The following is a 19,610-nucleotide window of genomic DNA, read 5'->3' as shown; positions in this document are numbered from 1 at the left end:
TGGTTGAAGTGCCTGTTGAAAGCTTCCATAACAAAAATAAAGAAGAAATTAGAGTACCTCTGAGACTTAAAAGGACTGTTAAAGAATTTATTAGAACAATGTTAAAATATGGCCTAAAACAAGTCATGTTAGTCTGCAGGTTGAAATGGGGTACCTGGGAATTCAGACTGTTGCGCTACTCTGATTAATTAAAATGGAGTCAGCTGAAACCTCCATTATAATCAAAATTGTTCCCCGGGGCTTTATTTTCATTACAGTCCTGGTGCAGCCTTCCAGTCCTTCCCATTGCTGAGGTAAGCGATCAGTCAGTCAGAAGAATAAGCAAACAGATAAACTTATCGTGACAATTTTTTTTTTCTTGCTGTGCCAGTCTCTGGTAGTATTAATTTCATGTGGACATACTCTCTGCTGCCAAAGACAAAACAGTGGGATGCAAAATCTCTCTGATTTGAAGGGTATCCTGTTTTCCATGTGGTCAGACTTGGATTATTTCACCATTCCTGTTTTCTGTAACTTTGGCTAAGACGGTGATCTCCCCTCTGCAGATGCATGGCCTATCTCATCTCTGTTGTGCTGAGGGTCGTGTTCCACTACAGCGCGGTTTCCTTATCGGTAATTTTGCAGTAAATCAAGTAGAGAGGAGACTACTTTTCCCAGCAGGGTCTAGAGTGATGGATTCATAGCGTGTGAATTCGTAGAGGATACTGGAGGACATCTGCCTTAGGAGGAGACTGTCTCCAGAGCTGAGACCTTCAGGGCCTAGATAAAGCGCTGCTTCTGTCTCTCCCATACCACATATATTCTGACCCCAGCTTTACATCATCTGTCATCATTTTTTCCTTGAGCTGCACACAGTAGTGAAACCCTTTGAATAGGGATAACCTTTATCATGCCTTTGTTTCATGTCAGGGCATTCTCCCAGAAGCCACTGAAAAACAAAGCTATGACAAAGAAGCCTTTGAATGTGGCTATCGACGCAGAGATAGAGTCTGGGGAGTTGTAACTCCAGATTAATAGGGATCCCTCTGAGCCTTGTCTCTCCAATGCAGTGAGCCTCAAGGTTGTTTTTCATCCTAGTGAGCTGAATGCAACTGGTTTGGATTCTCTAAAACATGTTTTTCAAAAATGCTGCTTTTACAAGGTGGTGGTTGTTTTCTTTTTAGCAGAGGGACTTGGTCATCTGTCTGAAGTATAATAAAATAAACAACTAGTATTTTATTCTACCATAGCACTTTCTGCAGGAATCCCCCAGCACTCTACATGTCATTCAAGCCCCCAAACACCCCATTGAGTTAAGAGGCATTTCTGTATCTTGTTTTTGTGCAGTAAGACAACCTGAGATGGAAGAACTGTTAGTGATTTGCCAAAGACTGAGCAGTCCCTATCAGATCTAGAAATGCTGACTCCAGAGCTCCTCAATGTAACAACGCACAGACGTGCACCTGACTTCCATCCAAATAAATCCTCTAGGACTCCTTTCTCTCACCACATTTTATGTGTGTACACAAAGTGCAAAGAAAACACAGCATATTTACTAATCTATGTAGTATATCCTCAACAACCGTAAAATGTGAAACTGCTGAGTGCATACTGTAGTTTTGCACTTCTTGCAATAAAAATTCCTTCCGTGTTAACAGCTCTTTTTATTGACACGTTGTGGGGGAATACAATAGAGAAGAAGCCAGCCATGCCTTCTCCAGGGGTCACTCAATACCCTGCATTTCTTGATCAAACTCACATTTTGTCCTTTTGTTTCACTCAGGAGGAGCAAACTGAGTGGGGGATCCGGTACAGATACTTGTGATAGAGCAGAAGGGTTTGAAATGGAGGACTGTCTCTGCTCTGAAAGATGCATGAGATTCATAAGATTCTTTGCCCACGTGAGGGGACTATCTCTAGGAAGAATCAAGAGATCTATAATTAGGCTACAAGTTGTCCTCCTCGGACAGCTGGAGGTCGGATGAAAGTTGGTGTGAGGGGGAGCGAATGCTCTGCCTCTCCCCCTTCAGGAGTCTCAAATTTCCTGTTGCAGAAGGACTGAGAGAGGTCATATCATCTCCCTCTTTCAACGAGTACTTATCTGTATCGAGAAACTCCACCACAGCCTGAGCTGCCTCAGCTCCCAGGTGGGCTGGTTCTGGACGATGCATGGATTTACAATGGGGAGCACACAGCCTGTGGGCTCGGCTGCGTGAGAAACACTGCAAAGCACACCAATCTTGATGTGTGATTTTAGCCCTTCCTTTTTCTTGCATGCTAGTGAGTTAATCCTATCTTCTTCTCAAGTGGGATTTCCTTTTATTGTCTTCCCACTCTTTTAGGTGGGTGTTGTGTGAGTGGCTGTATGATGCTACGCATCAGTTTATATTGGATGGCATCTCTAACCATGATATTAACAGAATAAATCAGAGTAACAGGAAGGATCCTTGCTGCTCGTTTTCTATTTAAAGCGAGTGCTCTTCAAGACAGAAAAGGCTTGATGTAAAATTCCTGGTTTTGACTATATTTTGCACATGATTTTTAAATCCTCTCTTTAGGGAGAGTACCTAAAACATTTGACATCCATTTGTGGATTATTTTATATTCTTTTCACCCTTTGCTTGTGGTTAAGAAAATTGCATGAGTACTGTGTCTAACACAACTGTGTTGTGAGTACTGATTGTTTCATGTTATTTGGGTTCTAGAGGTTGGACGCTGTTGCGCTGTTTAAGTGAATGCCTGAGAAGACTGGCACAATAAAAAGCTGGTTATGAGTGAAAAATGGAAAAGTTCACCTCCAAGGATTTATTTTAACAAGATTATGTTTTGTCCAAGTTTTGTTTTATGTAAAATTATGATTTACGGTTTTGCAGCTGTGTGTATGCATTTTCACTCTATGGTGTTTGAGACATAAGAATTCGGTGTTGTTGGATTTCTTTCTCTGGCTTTTTAGCCCCATTAGTGATCCCTGTAAATTTGCTGAGGTTGAAAGAATTTAGTATTGTGTAATGGAAGATAAGAAATTTGCGTTAGACTCCTATGTAGTACCACTTTCAACTATTTCTTCCTGCATGACTGTGCCGCATTGTGTAGGTGGGATTTTTACTGGGACTTTTTTTAAACTTAGCTATGTTCATCTTAAAATGAAATGTACTGGTACCGTCTAGCATTGCGTAAAATCCTCTTCCTTGGCAGGTGTCACAGAGCAGCAGAAAGCCTTGCAAACATTGTTCTTAGGCAGACTGCTCCAGAAAAGCACAGCCCTGCTGTGCTGGTGCTTTCCCAGGCTCCCAGCTCCTGATGAACTCCCTGGAGAGCCCTTTTCTGCTAGCATGCCTTGTACCTCTGTTACCACTGCAAGAAATGCAGGCCCCGCTGGAGCACTCTGATTTCAGTTTAAATCTGTAGCTGTCAGTAAGCTGGGACCAGCTCTATGAAAATGAAAAAATAATCCACGCAGGTGACCAGCTGCACATCCTCTATTTTTAAATACTTTTGGAAGCATGTTTTCTAGTATGGATAAACTGCTGCTCTGGATATATACCTGTGCTCTCACACCACTGCATGCTGTTTTGTAACATTGCAGGTAAACTGCTTTCAGTTGCTTAATTTCAGTCTCGTCATCATTCAAAGTAAAATTGTCATAGTTGCTCTCCTTTACACCTAGCCAAACTGGAGGTCCATGTAAAATAACTTCATTTTTCAAAGGAGATGCTTCATCTTAGCCTAACGTACTATGTTTTTCTGTTAATGGATAGAAAGTGGGTCTCAACTCCCTGCAACTTCGTTGTTTGTCAGTGCACAGCTGTGTACATGTCTGTATGTGTATTGGTGTGACTGCAGGAGAGACCTGGGCATGACCAGGAGAAACCAGGCTGCATCCGCTGTGTCCTTAACTGCACCGATCTGCCTTTCCGAGGTCAGGTGAGGCCACTCCAGCCTCCCCTTCCCCTCCTGCTTCGATGCAGAGACCATGCACTACAGACCTTAGCTAATTCTGAGTCGTTGTACAAGTCAGGGCTAAGGCACTTGCTGACACCACAGGTCCGTGCAGAGCTGTGCCTGTGCCCAGAGGTTCTGGGCGACCAGGTTGGCACCGTGGTCTTCAGAGATTTTTTGTCTGTGCTCATTGTGCTTAGACAAGAATGCAAGGCCTTGTTGTGCTTTGGGTAGAGAGGAATGAATTTGCCTAGGTGAAAAGCAGTATTTTCTAACCCAAAATTTGAAAATCTATGTGGGAGACCTTTCCATTAGTCCCAAGGCCTTATCAGACTGCAGGAAAATGCAAACTGCTGAAGATTTTGCTCACCTCAGAGCAGACAGTTTTCTGCAACAAGGTGTCACTAGTTTTCTGGTGCGCAGAGAGTAAAAGAATGGCTGAAATTATTTAACTAACTAGGACACCTAGACTTCCCTCAACACCCTGGCTTGTTTCCCTCAGTCTGGCTGGGCTGAGGGACAGCAAGGAGGGAGGAAAATCCCAGCGCCGTTTGCTGTTTGGTTGCACCAGAGGAAAGCCACCAGGCAGGCACGTAAATGCTGTGCATGGTAGGAGGCTCGGGCTGCTGGTGGGAATTTCTCGCCCCCCGGCACTGCTTGGATTTACCCTGCTGGCTCGGGCTCTGCTTACACCTGTCGGCTGAGGGTGACAGCACCAGTGCCAGCAGTTTGTGAATGTCCCCTTGGAGCTTTGCCTGGCCAACTGGCAGCATATATTGTGAGCCAGGCCTCTTCCTCCTCCACAGCCTTGGGCAGGAGGTCAGTCAGTACTTATAGCCATGCCCTCCCACCTGCATTGTGTAAAGTGGGTTTCAGCTCCCTCTGAGGCCTTCTTTGCTTCCCAGGTGGACAGAAAGGGTTTCAGCCTTTCTTTCCTGCACTAGAGAAGAAAAGAAAATGAAAAAGAAGGGAAAGAGCTTTCTTTTCTTTTTCCTTTTCTTTTTTTCCCCTTCTGCGGTGGTCTGCACTTCAGCAATATGAAGCCAGCTCCTTCTGGTGCTGGACATTTTTAACACAGGGGACAGACAAGGAAGAGGAGGATACCACTAGAGGCAGGATTGGCCCCAGCAGGGAAGAGGTTAGTGGCAGACTGAGGTTTGTCCACATTAGACCATGAGGCTTGTTCACTCCGGTGTGCTTCTCTCCAACATCTTCCCTTAATGCCAGGTTCATATCTGCCCCGATAACAACATTGCCGTTCTCCATTGCTCTCATTCTGCCACCTGTACATAAACAAACCTCCCAATGGTTTGTGGCCCCGCTCCTGTGACAAAGGTGTGATGTCCCTCCTTGCTGTCTTCAAAACCAGCTGCCCCTGTTGCCTCTTGCTATCAGCAGCACTCCTGCCCTCTGCCAGGGGGTTTCTTTGTGAGTGCTGGATTTGTAGGCTACGCTTACACCCATGCTGCTCTTTTTAAGCTCCCAATACCTGTAACATCAGTGGGGAAATAACTTTTCCCCACACACAAACAGAGAACAGGTGCCACAAAGTTTTGCAGAAACTATGTGGATTCATTAAGCAGATGTAGATAGCTGCATTGTTTTCTCTTTTCTCTCAGTGCTAACTTTATAAAAGGTTGTTGCCAATCTCAGACAGCACTAGTTGCTTTTTTGCTGTGAAGCCTTTTGCTTACTGGAGAACCTCATGAATACATTTACAGCACTTCAGTAACCCTCGTGTAAGAGCCTCTTCCCGAAGTTCTTGCAATGGAAACCTGGATGAATGTGAATTTTTGCATGCCACACAGCCCAAGTTGGCTCCACGGCATGTGGCCCTAATTGTTTGCTAAAGAGTTGTAGAACCACTAGAAAGGTTTTCTGAGCAAAGCAGGTGGTGTTTATTACAGCCTCCAAATAAACTTAACACTCAAACTGGGCATAAATTGTCAAATAAAAAATCAGAAGGAAAGGAAGATCAGCCGATCTTACACAGAGATGAGAGTAAACAGAATCAGACGTTTCTTCAGCAGGTGAGACTTTTGCCACCATCTAATCCTTTACTTTTTCAGCCTGATACAAGAGATACTGTTTAATGAGTGGTTGTGTTAAAGAAAGACCTGAACTAAGTGCAGGAATCCACCCAGTGGCCGTGCCTTAGATGAACTCCCAGTGACTTTGTGACCTCCTTTGCACTTTGCTTACTCTCAGTCTAGAACCCATCGGCCTCTCTTCCAATGTTTCTGCTGAGGCTAGTGCCTGATGTTTCTGATAATGAAGAACTTTTTGGTGCTCTCATATTAGCGTTTGGACTTTAGGGCCAAGTAGACCTTTCTACCCCATTTTTTCAGGTTGCCATTCATGTGTGTTTGCCTTGGAGATATATGTGGTGGTGGTGTCTGTGCGTGCACTGGCGCTATATCCATGGCTCCACAGTGTCTTTACATAACAGTCTCCTCACGTTGGACTCCACACTGCTGTATCATGATGTCCGTGACCCCAAAGTGTATTAGGATCTCCTTACAGTCAAGCATGCCATGCTGTACTCTCTCCAGGTTTTTGTTTTTTTTTTTCACTTAAGAGTTGCAAGAGTTGCAACAGTGTAAAACAGTGCTGAGGAAACCTGTTCAGGCATTTATGCTTTTAAAAGGAGAAGCAAGGCAGGACTAGGTAAAAGTATTCTGTGAAAGAGACTAAATTGAACACGGTCTTTAATCTTGTCTATACTCAGGCTAAAGCTGAGCAACTTTTTCAGAATTGTGGAGGAATTTGAGCACAAGTTCATCTATAAATTCTTTTTTTTTAAACCATGCTAGTTGTAAGAAGCCCTGTATTGCAACCCTGAAGCCATGTGTTTTCATATTATACAAAATAAGGTGGATAAAACATCACTCAGCACATCTGACTGCATACTTACATATGTAACCATCATGCACATAGTCACATATATGCTTTTCTGCTACTTTCAGAATGACACAGCCTGCTTTCTTGGCTGTGTGCTTTTTAAATTAAACAGGTGAAATCAGACAATGTATATGCTGTTGCACATGCTGATACCTTTTTATTTTCCCATTTTCTTAAGACAGTGATAATGTCTAAATGTCTTTCATTATCCCCCCCAAAATGTTAATGATGACATACAGAGCCAGTCTAGCAGAAAAAGCATATCTGGAACAAGTCATCATCAGTTGTTTTCTAATTACAATGACAATACAAAAATGAAGCAAGCTTACCTTAGCTCAGAAGGCTATTTTTTGCTGTATCCAGGCAGTTCCCTCTGCTTATTCACTTGAAAAGGGAAAATCCACTTGAATAATGAAAGAAAAAGTCTTTAAATAACCGAAGAGTGAGGGATATAAGGAGTCAGCTGAGCTCCTGATCCACTTGTTCTAGCGAATTGCAAAAACCTAGCTCCAGTAGTAGCTCAGAGCGGCTTTCCTCTCTTCGCCTATTCTGTGGGCTGAGACTCTGCAAGAATAGACCTGAGACGGTGCTGCATGGGAGAGACAGCGGGGGGACCTTGGCACGGAGTTGGACCAAACTCTAAATATAGCCCAACCCACTTTCCGTGTAGTTCTCTTCATACTCTGAAGGCAGATGACCTTGTCAGAAAACTGACCTCACAGCATGTCACCCTCTGCACAGAGAGGATCTAAAGGAGCGGGACTGCAATGTAAGAGGACAGAAAAGCAATCAACCATCTGCTTGCAGCACATGAATGTAGGTATGAGCTCTATTTTTATGGCAGTTGCAACTGATCAAGTCATAATGTGCTTTATTTGATCATTTAGACAAATGTGCTGCATGCCAGTTCACAAAAGACCTTTACAGATGAGAGATTGAATTGTAATTACTAATCTTGAATAGAGAGCATTGACATAGATGAAAAGCCTGTCGCCTTTCCTCCTTTCAAAAACGTTAGCACACTGTGTAGTATTTCCCCTTTATATTACATTAATCTTCATTCATATGTAAAAGGTTTCTGTCTATAAGAAAATGTGTTTTCTCTCACTCTTACGGTGAGATTTTTAGAAAATGTGATTTAAATCCACAAGCGTGTGTTCCAGTAACATATAAATTTGAGACGCTAGGGTGGCTTGAAATTGCAGTGCAAGCTACAATTTCTGGGACCACGCTGCTGAGAATTTTGTAGTGTATGCAGGGGAGGAAGCAAGAGAATAAGAGGCTCAGAAATATAACCCTTGGGCTTTGGATAGGGAACCGCTTTTCAACAGATGGTTTATGATCCAGGGAGTTTGCCACTTTAACTCTATGTGGCAACATGTCAGGGTATTTTGTTCCGTAACCTCAAGGAGACTTAATTTGATATGAATCAATCTGAAGCTCTGTCAAATGGACTTGATATTGCTATGTTGTGTGAAGACTTGTGAATAAAACAAGACGATGAATAAATCTCAACGACTTGAAATGCCTTCTTCCACATTTTGTGTTAAGACATAAAAGAGAGTTGGGGTAAAAGCTTTTTTTGCAGTATTGTTCTTTAATGGGATATGTTTGTTGTTGTTGACACATAGCTAAGTGTAGGCTACATTTTATGTGTGCATACATTATTTAACGTTCAGAGAAAACCTGAGAAAGCGTCATGTCTGTGATAACACTGTACTGTAGATGTGTGTGTCTGCAAAATAAACGAGCCAAAAAGGTGTCAATTATATCAGTGGTTGGTAAAATATCAGCGCCTATCTATGAACAATAATGTAATATGGGCTGTTAAGTTTTTACAACGTGTGCTGTATATTTTTTATGGACGCCCACTGTTTTTGGCAAGTTCCTCTGTGTAATTTTGTCATGATCCATCAACTGCAAGTCCACAGGGTCAGCCAGACTCTGTGTGCTACCTTCACAACAAGAACTACAGCTGTGAAGCCACAGCTGCTTCCCCAGATAGTGAGAGAACAGGAGGAAATGCGAATCTCCAGCAGTACTAAGAAGAGAGACATCACATCTGGGCCATACTACATGTACATTCCTGGGCAAAACTGAATCATAGTCAGATTTAGGCTGGAGCCCACCATTTAAGTAGTTTTATGGAGTTATTCCAAGTTCCTTTTTTTCCCCCGCAATTTACATGTTTCCTTCCAATTAACAAAAATAAACGTTTGTTAGGAGTGAATATTATAACTAATGAATGATGTTGGTTGGATATTGGACTTGAAAAAGGAGCAAGTCTGCAAGCTGGAGTAGTTTCCATTCATGATAAATCAGTTCTTAGAAAAAGAAGAGGCATTGCAGTGCCCATGGGTCAGAAGAGCACAGGAATTGTAATACCTCACCAGGAGCTGTGACACACACCTCTCTTATACAAATATCTTGCAGAAAGGGTGATTTCTTGCGTACACAAATGATGTGATGGGTGGTTTTGGAGTGGGCATGTTCGTTTTCAGGGGGCTTTTATAGAGCACTGTTGTTCCAGTTTACAGGGCTGTAAATGTTCCCTGACCAACCACTGTAATGTGAACTTCCTACAAGTAGGAGAAAAGGATTTAAGAGTGATTGTACTATTTTTTTTCAAGATGAATGAAACAATATTTTGTTTAACAGTGCTATATGCTCTGTTTTGTTTTGTTTTAAGATGGCTTTTGCATGAGTTTCCTAGCCATGCCACAAAGGGGGAAATATAGCATGGAGTCAGGCCCTAGTTAGTGCCTAGCTTTTGCCAGACTCATAGCTTGAGTTTTCTGTATGATGCTGGATGATCTGTCTGCTGCTTTTTAGACAGTTTTTCTCTTTGACTACCCACCCTTCTTTTGTATTATTTCCTCTGGGAAATTCCCCACAGTGGGGAATGATTTGGATCTAGCTTTTCCAGATCCCAGGCTGTTTCTTCTCTCAGAAGCCTGTTAGGATTGATAGCTACTTCAAGCCAGCTTTTTGGGGTTCTCCCTCATATGATTGTTCATTCTGTAACCATTTCTTGTCAGCTGATTTTTCTTTGATTAAACCCAAATTGCTAGTCGCTTGTGGTTGTTTAAAGATCACATGGAGCATTTTACAAGCAAGATGTATGAACCGTAATGCCTCAGCCAATTTCTGGGATGGCCAACTGCATTCTTACTTTCAACGTTCCCCTACTTCTCAGAGTTGGATAGTGTCTTCTTACCATCCTAAACTATTGCATCGTGTTTCTAGCATCCTTTGAGTGGTTTCTGAAGTGATTGTAGGGTATGTAATGCCTGGAATCTGTCAAGAAGTGAAGCCCGTTTTACAAGGTCAAGCATTTAATTATTTTATAACATTCATCCAGTACATTTCTAAACAGACCAAATCCATGCTACTTATAAGCAAACTAAATAAAATAATCTCCCGCTTTACCCATCTCTCTAAGAATATGCTTTTAAACTGAATTCAGGGATTTAAAGAGATTACCAGAAGTAAAGGGTGGTTTATGAAAGAGCAAAAGTAAGAGTAATGAGGAGAATACAGCAACTGGGGGATGTCATCTTGAGCCTCCACTCATGGTGTCATTGCCTTGGAGTACTAGAGCAGACAACAGGAGCGATGTGCGCTCCGTGCTGATGTGTTAGTTATTGTATCTTCAGGCTTTGGGTGCTCTTGTTTGACAGGCCAGTCATGAAGAAATTAAGTTGGATGGCAAGCAATGAGATAGCCTGTCATATTCCTAACACGTCAAACCTTCGTGTTTGCCCTTCACCTACTGTGGGTGGTGCTGTTATTTTTGGTGTGAGACAGGGATGGGATACCTTGCGGGTGAAAAAGCTGGTTTTATTAAGTGGAGGGTGGCCTGCTACTTTTATGTCTGCAAAGTCAATTTCTGTGTATTTTTTTTTAATCCATTTCTGCTTATAAGGCAATATATGAACATGTGAAGGTCAAATTATGACTAGGCTGGGCTGTAGCCGTGCAGTTGTGGCTGTACTGCAAGCTAGGCCTAACCTTGGTCCCGTGAGGCTGATTCTTGTGTCCTTACACATACACAACAGGGGATTTCCTCTGGTCTTGTTCTTGGATATGCCCTTTGTTTTGTCTTTCGGTTCACTCCCAAATCAATATATGTCAAAAATGTGTTTGGAAGTACCAATTTTGAATATTAAAGAGGAAGTGTTAAAAATAAGGGAAAAAGAAGAGATGGTTGTTAGAAATGTTCTGTGGGAGACTCCTTGCATGGCCCAGTCTGGCAGGTAGGTGTATCTGTGCACTAAATGTTTTCTGTCGTATCAGAGCATATTGAAAATTATTTTGAAATGACTCAATTTTTTAAATTATTATTTGTTTTTTTCTGAAATGAAGGTATATCCTGAATATCCTGTCACCAGATTTGTCAGGCAGTTTGTTTGTGGTAGATGTGTCTTCTGAACCACCAAGGAAGGAGCTTACACCTGTGTAAGCATATTGTCTTTGTAGTGTATACTGTTGCCATTACTTGTAAACTATTACCTGCACATCCTACAAACAGTTTACAATAATCTCTGCTTCGGCTTGGCTTAGGCAAGATGGGGCTGGGAAGGGTCTTACGCTGTCTGGATGTTTCCTAATGGGACAAAGTGAAGTGCTTTTGAGTCTTCAGTAGGGCTGCCTCTCTTCTTGCTCAGTTGCATATTGTGTGCCCTTCAGGTATGCCTCACAAGTGTAAAATACATGCTGTGAAGTGTCTTGGCAGGTAAAGTCCGCAGTTTAAGGGACACTCGCAGCTATGAGGACTTAGTGTTGTGCTGGAGCAGGTCTGTTTTGGAAGAGGAGCTCATGCAGAGGGAAGGGAAATCAGACCTTGGGATGATGGAGCGCTGGCACCACGTATAGTTATTGCTCAAATTATCTCAGCCCAGACATGGAGGCAGCGTTGATCTCTGTTGCAGTGGGCTGACAGTGAAAGTTGACAAAACGATGGTACTAACTGCTGGTCACCTGCAACAGAGCTTCCTTCAGGTGCACCTTCATGCCTCCTGGTACTAATAATATAAACCAGTTCATTCACAGTTTTTCCTTTTAGTTACAAAGCATCATAATAACCAAATATTTTAATGTCTTACAAGTGAAGGGACTTCATTTGATTCATGACCCCAGTGAGAAAACTATGAAAACTTCAGCAGTGTTTTAAAACTGGAGCTTCAAAAATTTAAATGAAGAGAAAAGGAAAGATCTTCATTAATTTTTGAAGAAAAGAGGCTCTTTGCATAGCCATATTGTCATTCTTTCTTGCATCAAAGATCTTCTGATGAGCTATGATTATGTCCTTTGATGTGATTAAATATTCATTTTTCATTACTGTCAGTATACCTGTTCTTTAATTGATTTCTAGGACTACAGCTTGTTTTAATGCAGTGTTCAGAATGATTTAACTCCTTATTCAAGGAGGCAAGGGAGTGATTTTTATTCTTTTTTCATAATCTGTCACCTGGATTTCTCAGTAGTGCCACTGGTGGTGATTCATGCTCATGACTTATGCTCATGATGTATTATTTGTATATATACGTGTATATGGAGTATTATTTACCTTTCTGGGGCTGCCAGTGGACCCTTTCCAACTCAGAGAGAGCAACTACTTGAGAAATGAAGTGGATATGGCTCCAGATAACTTTTTTAATTAGTTTATAACCATTTTATCACACTTCCCAGCAATTTCTGAACTATTGCCATGGTAAGTAGTCAGCAACTGATCTGAAGAACTGTATTAATACTAAAATTTGCATTCTTAGCAGTTCTGTATGGCTTGTCTTGAGGGGTTCTCAGAAAACCTTCATAGTCATCTGGTTTTAAACCATGGACACGGGCTTTGGAGCAATTGTTAACTTTGTAATAGAAAAATTCAGAGCTGTTCATTGCCTGCAGAGGGGGAGCTTAGCGAGGGTTGTCCTGGTAGGCATGAAAGAGATCCTTCTTTGTGTAATACCAGTGCCAGTGACACACAGATAACAATTTTGGACCTTTCCAGGTTATGGTTTAAAACAATCCTTCCCCATTGCTGCTATGCACGACTGGCTTCTCCCACTGCTATGCACCACCTTTTATTTGCTTCCAAATGCATCTTTTTGTCTCTTCATCCCTCTCTTTTTGTCAGAAAATCGTTGTGCTTGGAATACTTCAAAATATTTGCAAAGTTAGACCTGTTTTCTTACTTGATCAGCGCCCCTGGCAGGCCTGTTTCATCTAAAGGACCTCACCTGTTCCTTTGGATGTTGGTGGGCATTGTGCCTGGAGTGGTACGTTTAAATATTGTCATCATCACGTTCAGGCCAGCTATTGTGATCAGCACGACCTTGGGGGAAAAAGGAGGCTTTTCCATTGAAAAAGGAGAAAGCTGGGATCCAATTTTGCAGACAACTGCTACATTTATAAGAAAATTAGTTGATCTTGCACTGTGTGTGCCTCGTGGGATATGCGAAGGAGATACAAGAAAAATTCAAGCAAATGCATTGACATTAAGATTAATTAATCTGATTCACTGCAAATTTAGGTCAGTTTTAAATGAAAAAATATGAAAATAATAGGAAGGTCTAAACTTCAATTTTATTATTTTCCTTGAGCTCCCTGTCTGTCCCACTCCATTCTTACTTCCAGAAAAAAAGAATCTAAAATGGCAAATAATAACAACAACATATAATTTATAATATACATATAATATAACATATAATAATAGCAACAACAACCAAAAGACTTCAACGCACTTGGCACACTCAGAATAAAATATTTTTCAATCTGCTAGATTTAAAGCTGGGAGCCTTGAGAAATATTTTTCCCCAGATTAATGAATACAGATCAGTTTAATCAGCCAATAAATAAACATAACCAAGCAGTCTGAAATGATTCCATCATAGCATGCCCACCAAACTGAATGAATTATGCTCACCTACAAAGTGATGACAAGGACATATTTTCCTGCACCATACCTGAACCTAAAAATAGAGCCTAGCAAATACAAAACCTATTTCCACAGCATCCATGGCCTTCTGTTAGAAATTGAAAACACAGGCCCTGTTTAAATTCTGGTTTTAGATATAAGGCAATTTTAGAACAGTCAGAGGAGGATGGAAGTCGGAGGGAAGAAAAGGGAAGAGGAACAAAGTTTGTAAAAAATAAATTATACACAAGCTTTGTTTTCCTGTAAGGATTTCTGGATTAGTACAGATATACAACACTGGTGGGATTGTAATGAAGAATGCAGAAATTTCTGTAACAGTTCAGACCCATGGGCTGTCTTGGCCCAGAGTCTCTCTGACTGTGGGTAGTGGCAGATACTTCAAATAAAAGTCGAAGCAGTCTCCCTCTTGGCTGCATAAGGCAGGTTCCCTCCAAATTCTGTCGCAGAGATTAGTTTAACTGGAAGAAATGAACTTTTCCTGTACTGTCCTGTTTCACCAGGGATCTTCTGGATGCCAAACAAATGTCTGATCTCACTAAGCTTCCAGATTTAAAAAAAAAAAAAATCCCCCAAACTAATAGGAATGATTCCCTCAGGTGTCTTTGAGTACATAAGCAAAAGAATAGTTTTCTGTTGTAAGCTTTCTTTTCAATTATATGTTCATTGTGCCTGTATTATGAAAAGTTGCAAGCACCATACCTCATCTTTTCCTCAAAAAACCTTCTGTTCTCTTTATCGTCTCTTCCTATGAAGAAGTTTTGATAGCTTCTGTCATCCTTGCTAACATCCTCTATATTTCTGTGCTAGAATGGCTCAAACCACAAGGCTGATTTTCCAAAAATTATTTTCTGTTCCTTTTCAGTTGTAACTTTTTATTTATTTGGAGGCATTTTAAGGAGATCTTCCTAGTAAAGTTTTACTTTTTCAGTCAGTTAAGCTCATTCCTTAAAAGAATGAGTGATTTATGTTGTGGTCATTGTAATTCCTGTATTAATCACTTCACTGCAGAGTAGTGGTATTGTAAAGGTCAAAAGTCTCAGTAATGGTGAGGCAGCCTAGCAAGCACAAATTCACACTAGCTAGTATTGACAAAATTGCATTCACATCAAAGCACGTGTCATTACCTCCTGTAGCATAAGGGATTTGTCTGCCTTTAAAATACTGGAATAAATAACAAAGTAAATGTACTTTCTTTGTGCAGACAGTGGTTAATGAAGGTGATGTTTAAAGGGAACCTGTTAAATTATCGAAATATCTGTGTGCCTTGTTACGTGCACGTCTATATACCTGTGTACATGTTTGTGTGTTAATGTGTGCGCATGTATATATTTGGCATGCCTATCGATGTACACAGACTTATAAGTTAGAAACCCTTGCATTGAATCAGTTGAAATAACATGATCAATATCATAAAGATGAAGGTCTATTTGTGGAAGGGGAGGCAGGTGTTAAACACGAATGTTTTTTTCCATTTCAGCATGGTTCAAAGTAAAATGAAATATAAATACCTAATGACGGGAAGCCTATTAGTGTGTGCCATAGTGCTGATGCAATACTGGAGAAAAAGGTGAAGAGCGAGCTCTGGAATTCATATTTATTTATCTATATCAAGACCATTACGTGATCGTTCAGACTTCTCTGATGACCTTGTGGTTCCAGAAGGTCTACCCACCACAGGCAAACAGATGCAGAGGATTGCTGTGCTGAATAACATCGTCCTTTTGGCCCCATGTTCCAGCAGTGCCTGGCTGCTTATGTGCACCACACGAGAGATGAAAGTCAGTGTTGTATTAATCAATTAGGTTCTGCCTTTGTGTCAACTGGTTATTAAGGCAGGCTTTGTCCTCTCTCCTGTTTGGGCATAGAGGAATTTCCTGGGTAGCTTGACACCTCAAAGCAGGGCAGGCAGTGCTGCTCTGATTCAGGCATGTTTGGAATCTGAGTTGGATGCCTCTGTGTTTATTCACATCGAGTTACAATTTATTTTGTGAATAACCCCACTGACTTCAAGGTAACCATTTGCATAGGGAGATACACTGCTTAACGTGAGCAAGGGTGGCAGAGTCTGGCCTGTGGTACTTGGATGCCCACAACAAAACCCTCCTGTCATCACTGGAGCTGACGTGGTGTCAGAAACAATCACAGCTCAAAACTAGCTGCTGCCTCAGCCGGGATGTAAATGGCTGTTTCTGGAATAGACAGAAAGTCCTACTGTTGTATGAAGTGAAAATATTCAGGTACTGCAGGAAGATGTGCAAATGAGAATTGCTTTCACAGGTGTTTGGGGATGGACACTGGTTGCCCCTTTCATTTCTAGCTGAAAGGGGAGAAGGACGTTGCATCACGAAGTGCAGCCCGTAACTCGGATGGGCAGTGAACAGGTGGTACATTGTTTGCCAGGCTATTTCATATCATGGAAACCAGTTGTCCAGTTTTAGATTGCTATTACCAGCAGTGTATCTTTTAGTTATGAGAAAGAGAAGACGTTATTTAAAACTTAGACTGCCCCTGTTTGCCTTTCAGAGCATGCCAAGTGGTTTTTAAAAAAGGAATGCTTAAAGATCACAGGCATTTTCCATGAACCTACTTAATGCAATTCTTATTTACTTCGAGTGTGAAATAAATATGCTGAGAAAGAGCTGGTTTAGCAATTCAGTTCAGTCAGACATGCACAGATATATTCAGGAATGGGTGTTTGGGGCTCAGGCGAGGCTGAACAAGAGGGACAAAGAAAGGACTAGTAATGATCTCTTGGGGGGTTCTTCATTTTTACTGTGGATACACAGCCTGCTTGGATGCAGTGCATCCAGGACCTCAGATATGTGGTAAAGCAGGGTGATTATACTGGGTCACCCAAACACATTTTATACTTTCAAGAGTATGAAGGATTATGTAATTTTTAAGCTTCCTCTATAGAAGTATCATACCTGAGACTCCTAAATGCCCAAAAGATACAAGTGCTCAGTGACTCTGGAGAGGAATGGCAGTGGGGAAGGAACTGTTGGTTTGGAGAGAGAGACGTGGTTCAGGAGCATCAGACGTCCTTGGGAGGAGAAAGTAAGAACCCAGCTGATTGCCACAGATATTTGAGCTGTAACATAAGAAATTTGTTTGTCTCCTAAATCTTCAAGTTTATATCTTCTGTTCACCTGCTGCCTTATGTTAGGCTGTACAGGACCAGATACACTATTTTGTGCATTAACAATAAATTTATAGTAAAGTTGGGGTAGCTCATGGAGCCTAGTACCATACACTTCTTAGTGTACATATATGTGCCTGAGATTTAGTCCTGCCACCTGCCTTGTTCGCATCCTTTGGGAGGGAATCCCAAAATGACCACACAGTGTCCTCTGCTAAGGCTGACTTTCCTGCTTCTTAAGGGGCACCTTGATGTTACAGCTGAGCAGCAGAGACAAGGGCTAAGTGGGACATCCCTTCTCTTCCCCTGCCACCAGCAACCCACTTCCCCTGGGATCACAGATTAAATATAAGGAGGAAATTTTTCATGCAGAGGGTGGTGAGGCCCTGGCACAGGCTGCCCAGAGAAGCTGTGGATGCCCCATCCCTGGAGATGCTCAAGGCCAGGCTGGATGGGGCTTTGGGCAGCCTGGGCTGGTGGGAGGTGTCCCTGCCCATGGCAGGGGCTGGGACAAGGTGATTGATGAGGTCCCTTCCAACCCAAACCATTCTGTGATTCTGTGATCTAGCACTTGGGTAGTCACAGTCCACTCATTTGATGGCTCGATGGCTATGTCTGTGAAAAGAAGAAATCGAATAGGCCAGCTTAGCAGCACTGTCCACTTAGTGCCTACGTTTGTGTGTTTGTACGCACATCTGTGCATTTGCCCTGGTCTTGGAAAGCAGAGGCTTTTCTTGGTGCATTCCCATTCAAGATTTCTTAGTATGCATTAAGTTGCAAATAGGTGCTGCCAATTCTTTCATGGCATTTGTTTTGGTCTGAATAAAGTTCGTTAACATGTTTATCTTCATTTAAGAGTTAGTTTTTCTTTCCTGCTGCTGTTTCTAAAGCTATTGCAGTTTGCCAAGAATTTAATCTATATCAAATAAGATTTCATGACAAATGACTTCGAACCTGCTAAAATATTCACTGATTTTCTTCAATTGCTAGCTTTAAGTTCCCCAAATTTTTAACAGCTGTCACAACCCATTTTTAAGATACTGACTGTTACATGAGCTCCTCAAAGTGTGAAAAGGGATGGAAGTTGCAAGACAGTGCTTCCCAGGCAGAAGTATGTATGTGCGTTGGTACCGGTGCGGATTTTAGAAACCAGAGCCTTATTGCCATATAATGCTTAGTGTTGCATCTGGGGATGCGTAAAGATTCCTCTTTCCCAATCATATTAATTCCCCTATGCTTATATTTTCTTTTTTCAAAATGTACATATTTCAGCTGCAATTATTAAATAGCAGTCATACTTGATTTTCTCTCTCTCATGTCTTCTGGCCCTAAATTTACTCTGCTTACTGCTATTGATTGCATAGATATCATGTAATAATCAGAAGTCAGATCTTCCGTACTTTGTATGATGCTTATGGAATTTTACTACTTCTATTTAGGAAATCAGGGAATTTTTACACAGAATCACAGAATTTCTAGGTTGGAAGAGACCTCAAGATCATCGAGTCCAACCTCTAACCTAACACTAACAGTCCCCACTAAACCATATCCCTAAGCTCTACATCTAAATGTCTTTTGAAGACTTCCAGGGATGGTGACTCCATGGGATGGAGTCACCATCCCTGGAAGTCTTCAAAAGTCTTCTTCCCTTTACTGATTCTATTTAAAATAAATAACTTTATCTTTGAAATAACAGCTTAAAAATTGAGCATACAGGAGATTTCAACAATTGTGAAATCCCTGCAAAGTGGAAAAATATTCCAGAGTATTCCAGACACAGAAATTGAATTATTCAGTTGTAATTATTCAGTTAAATAGATGGTAATGCTTCTGGCAATGACCGGGCAAGTAATTTAGTCCCCAAAAGAAAATTCTGTGTTGGAATACAACATCTTTTAAAACCAGAGGCTAATAGAGCACTGGTGAGGGAACTGTCCTTTTGGATAGGATTTTTTTTTTTTCCCCAGAAATCTCTCTGTAGATAAAAAGAGATGAGGAAGAGAATGAATGGAGACATTTTAATCTAAATAATTTTCTCTGACAGCATAACCTTTTTTTTTTTTTTTTTTTTTTACTGTTACAGACATTCTGATTAAAGTTTAGAAATGGTGCCATTGCCTAATTATTAATACTGTGAGAGTTACACAGCTAAAATGTGCTTGCAGGAAACATCTGTATATATTTTTATACAGTACAAGATTATACAAATCTTAGAAGTCTTCCTCTTATAGGTACTTGGTGTCAGTGAGGCATTTGGGGCTTCTAGATGGAGGTTTGAGTGTTTTCTGTGTGTGTGTTGGTGTGGGATTTTTATTCCTCCATCTGCAAGACTCTTGTCCTTGTAGGAAAAAATAACTTATTCCAAAAGAAGTGTCAACAAACTTAGGAGGAATTATATGTTTTCTTTGGTGATCCTATGGTCCACAGAGCCATTAGTCTTTAGGAGCAGAACTGTTTCTTACTTTGGGGTCTAATGATTTGTTGAGATAGGTCTGTAATGCTCTATGATGAATGCAGTGCTATGAATCTAAGGTAACATTTTACTTTTTCTGAAATAACACAGAGAGATGTCGTGCAACTTGAGGTGTTGTAGTTTATCAGATACATCTTCTTTCAGTGCTCAATTTAGTTCAAGTGGGTTTCTGGAGAGATTAGACATTTCTACCTGTGATGCTGCAGATGGCACCAACCGTGTAGCATTACAGAAAGACATGGAAA

General features: G+C 41.2%; 2 protein-coding genes across 9 annotated transcripts in view; both read left to right on the top strand.

The window, feature by feature from the left end:
• Positions 1–19,610, top strand: part of CMSS1 (cms1 ribosomal small subunit homolog) — a 239,064-nt gene that overhangs the window by 192,989 nt on the left and 26,465 nt on the right. The window contains exon 1 of one of the 7 annotated variants that reach the window (XM_013106093.3): positions 2,208–2,259. The exons of 5 other annotated variants lie outside the window; for them this stretch is intronic. In XM_013106093.3, coding sequence (XP_012961547.1) covers positions 2,223–2,259 — 37 coding nt within the window. In that variant the 5' untranslated portion in view covers positions 2,208–2,222. Of the gene's footprint in view, positions 1–2,207; positions 2,260–7,431; positions 7,640–19,610 lie in introns of those variants that run through there. One more of the 7 variants, XM_005026583.6, reaches the window with a different exon arrangement.
• The window catches only part of TOMM70 (translocase of outer mitochondrial membrane 70), a 287,143-nt gene that overhangs the window by 262,387 nt on the left and 5,146 nt on the right, over positions 1–19,610 (top strand). The window lies entirely within an intron of this gene.

Source organism: Anas platyrhynchos, chromosome 1, assembly GCF_047663525.1.
Source record: "Anas platyrhynchos isolate ZD024472 breed Pekin duck chromosome 1, IASCAAS_PekinDuck_T2T, whole genome shotgun sequence".
NCBI lineage: Eukaryota > Metazoa > Chordata > Aves > Anseriformes > Anatidae > Anas > Anas platyrhynchos.
The sequence above is the reverse complement of the archived record's forward strand: the minus strand, read 5'-3'. Positions and strand labels throughout refer to the sequence as shown.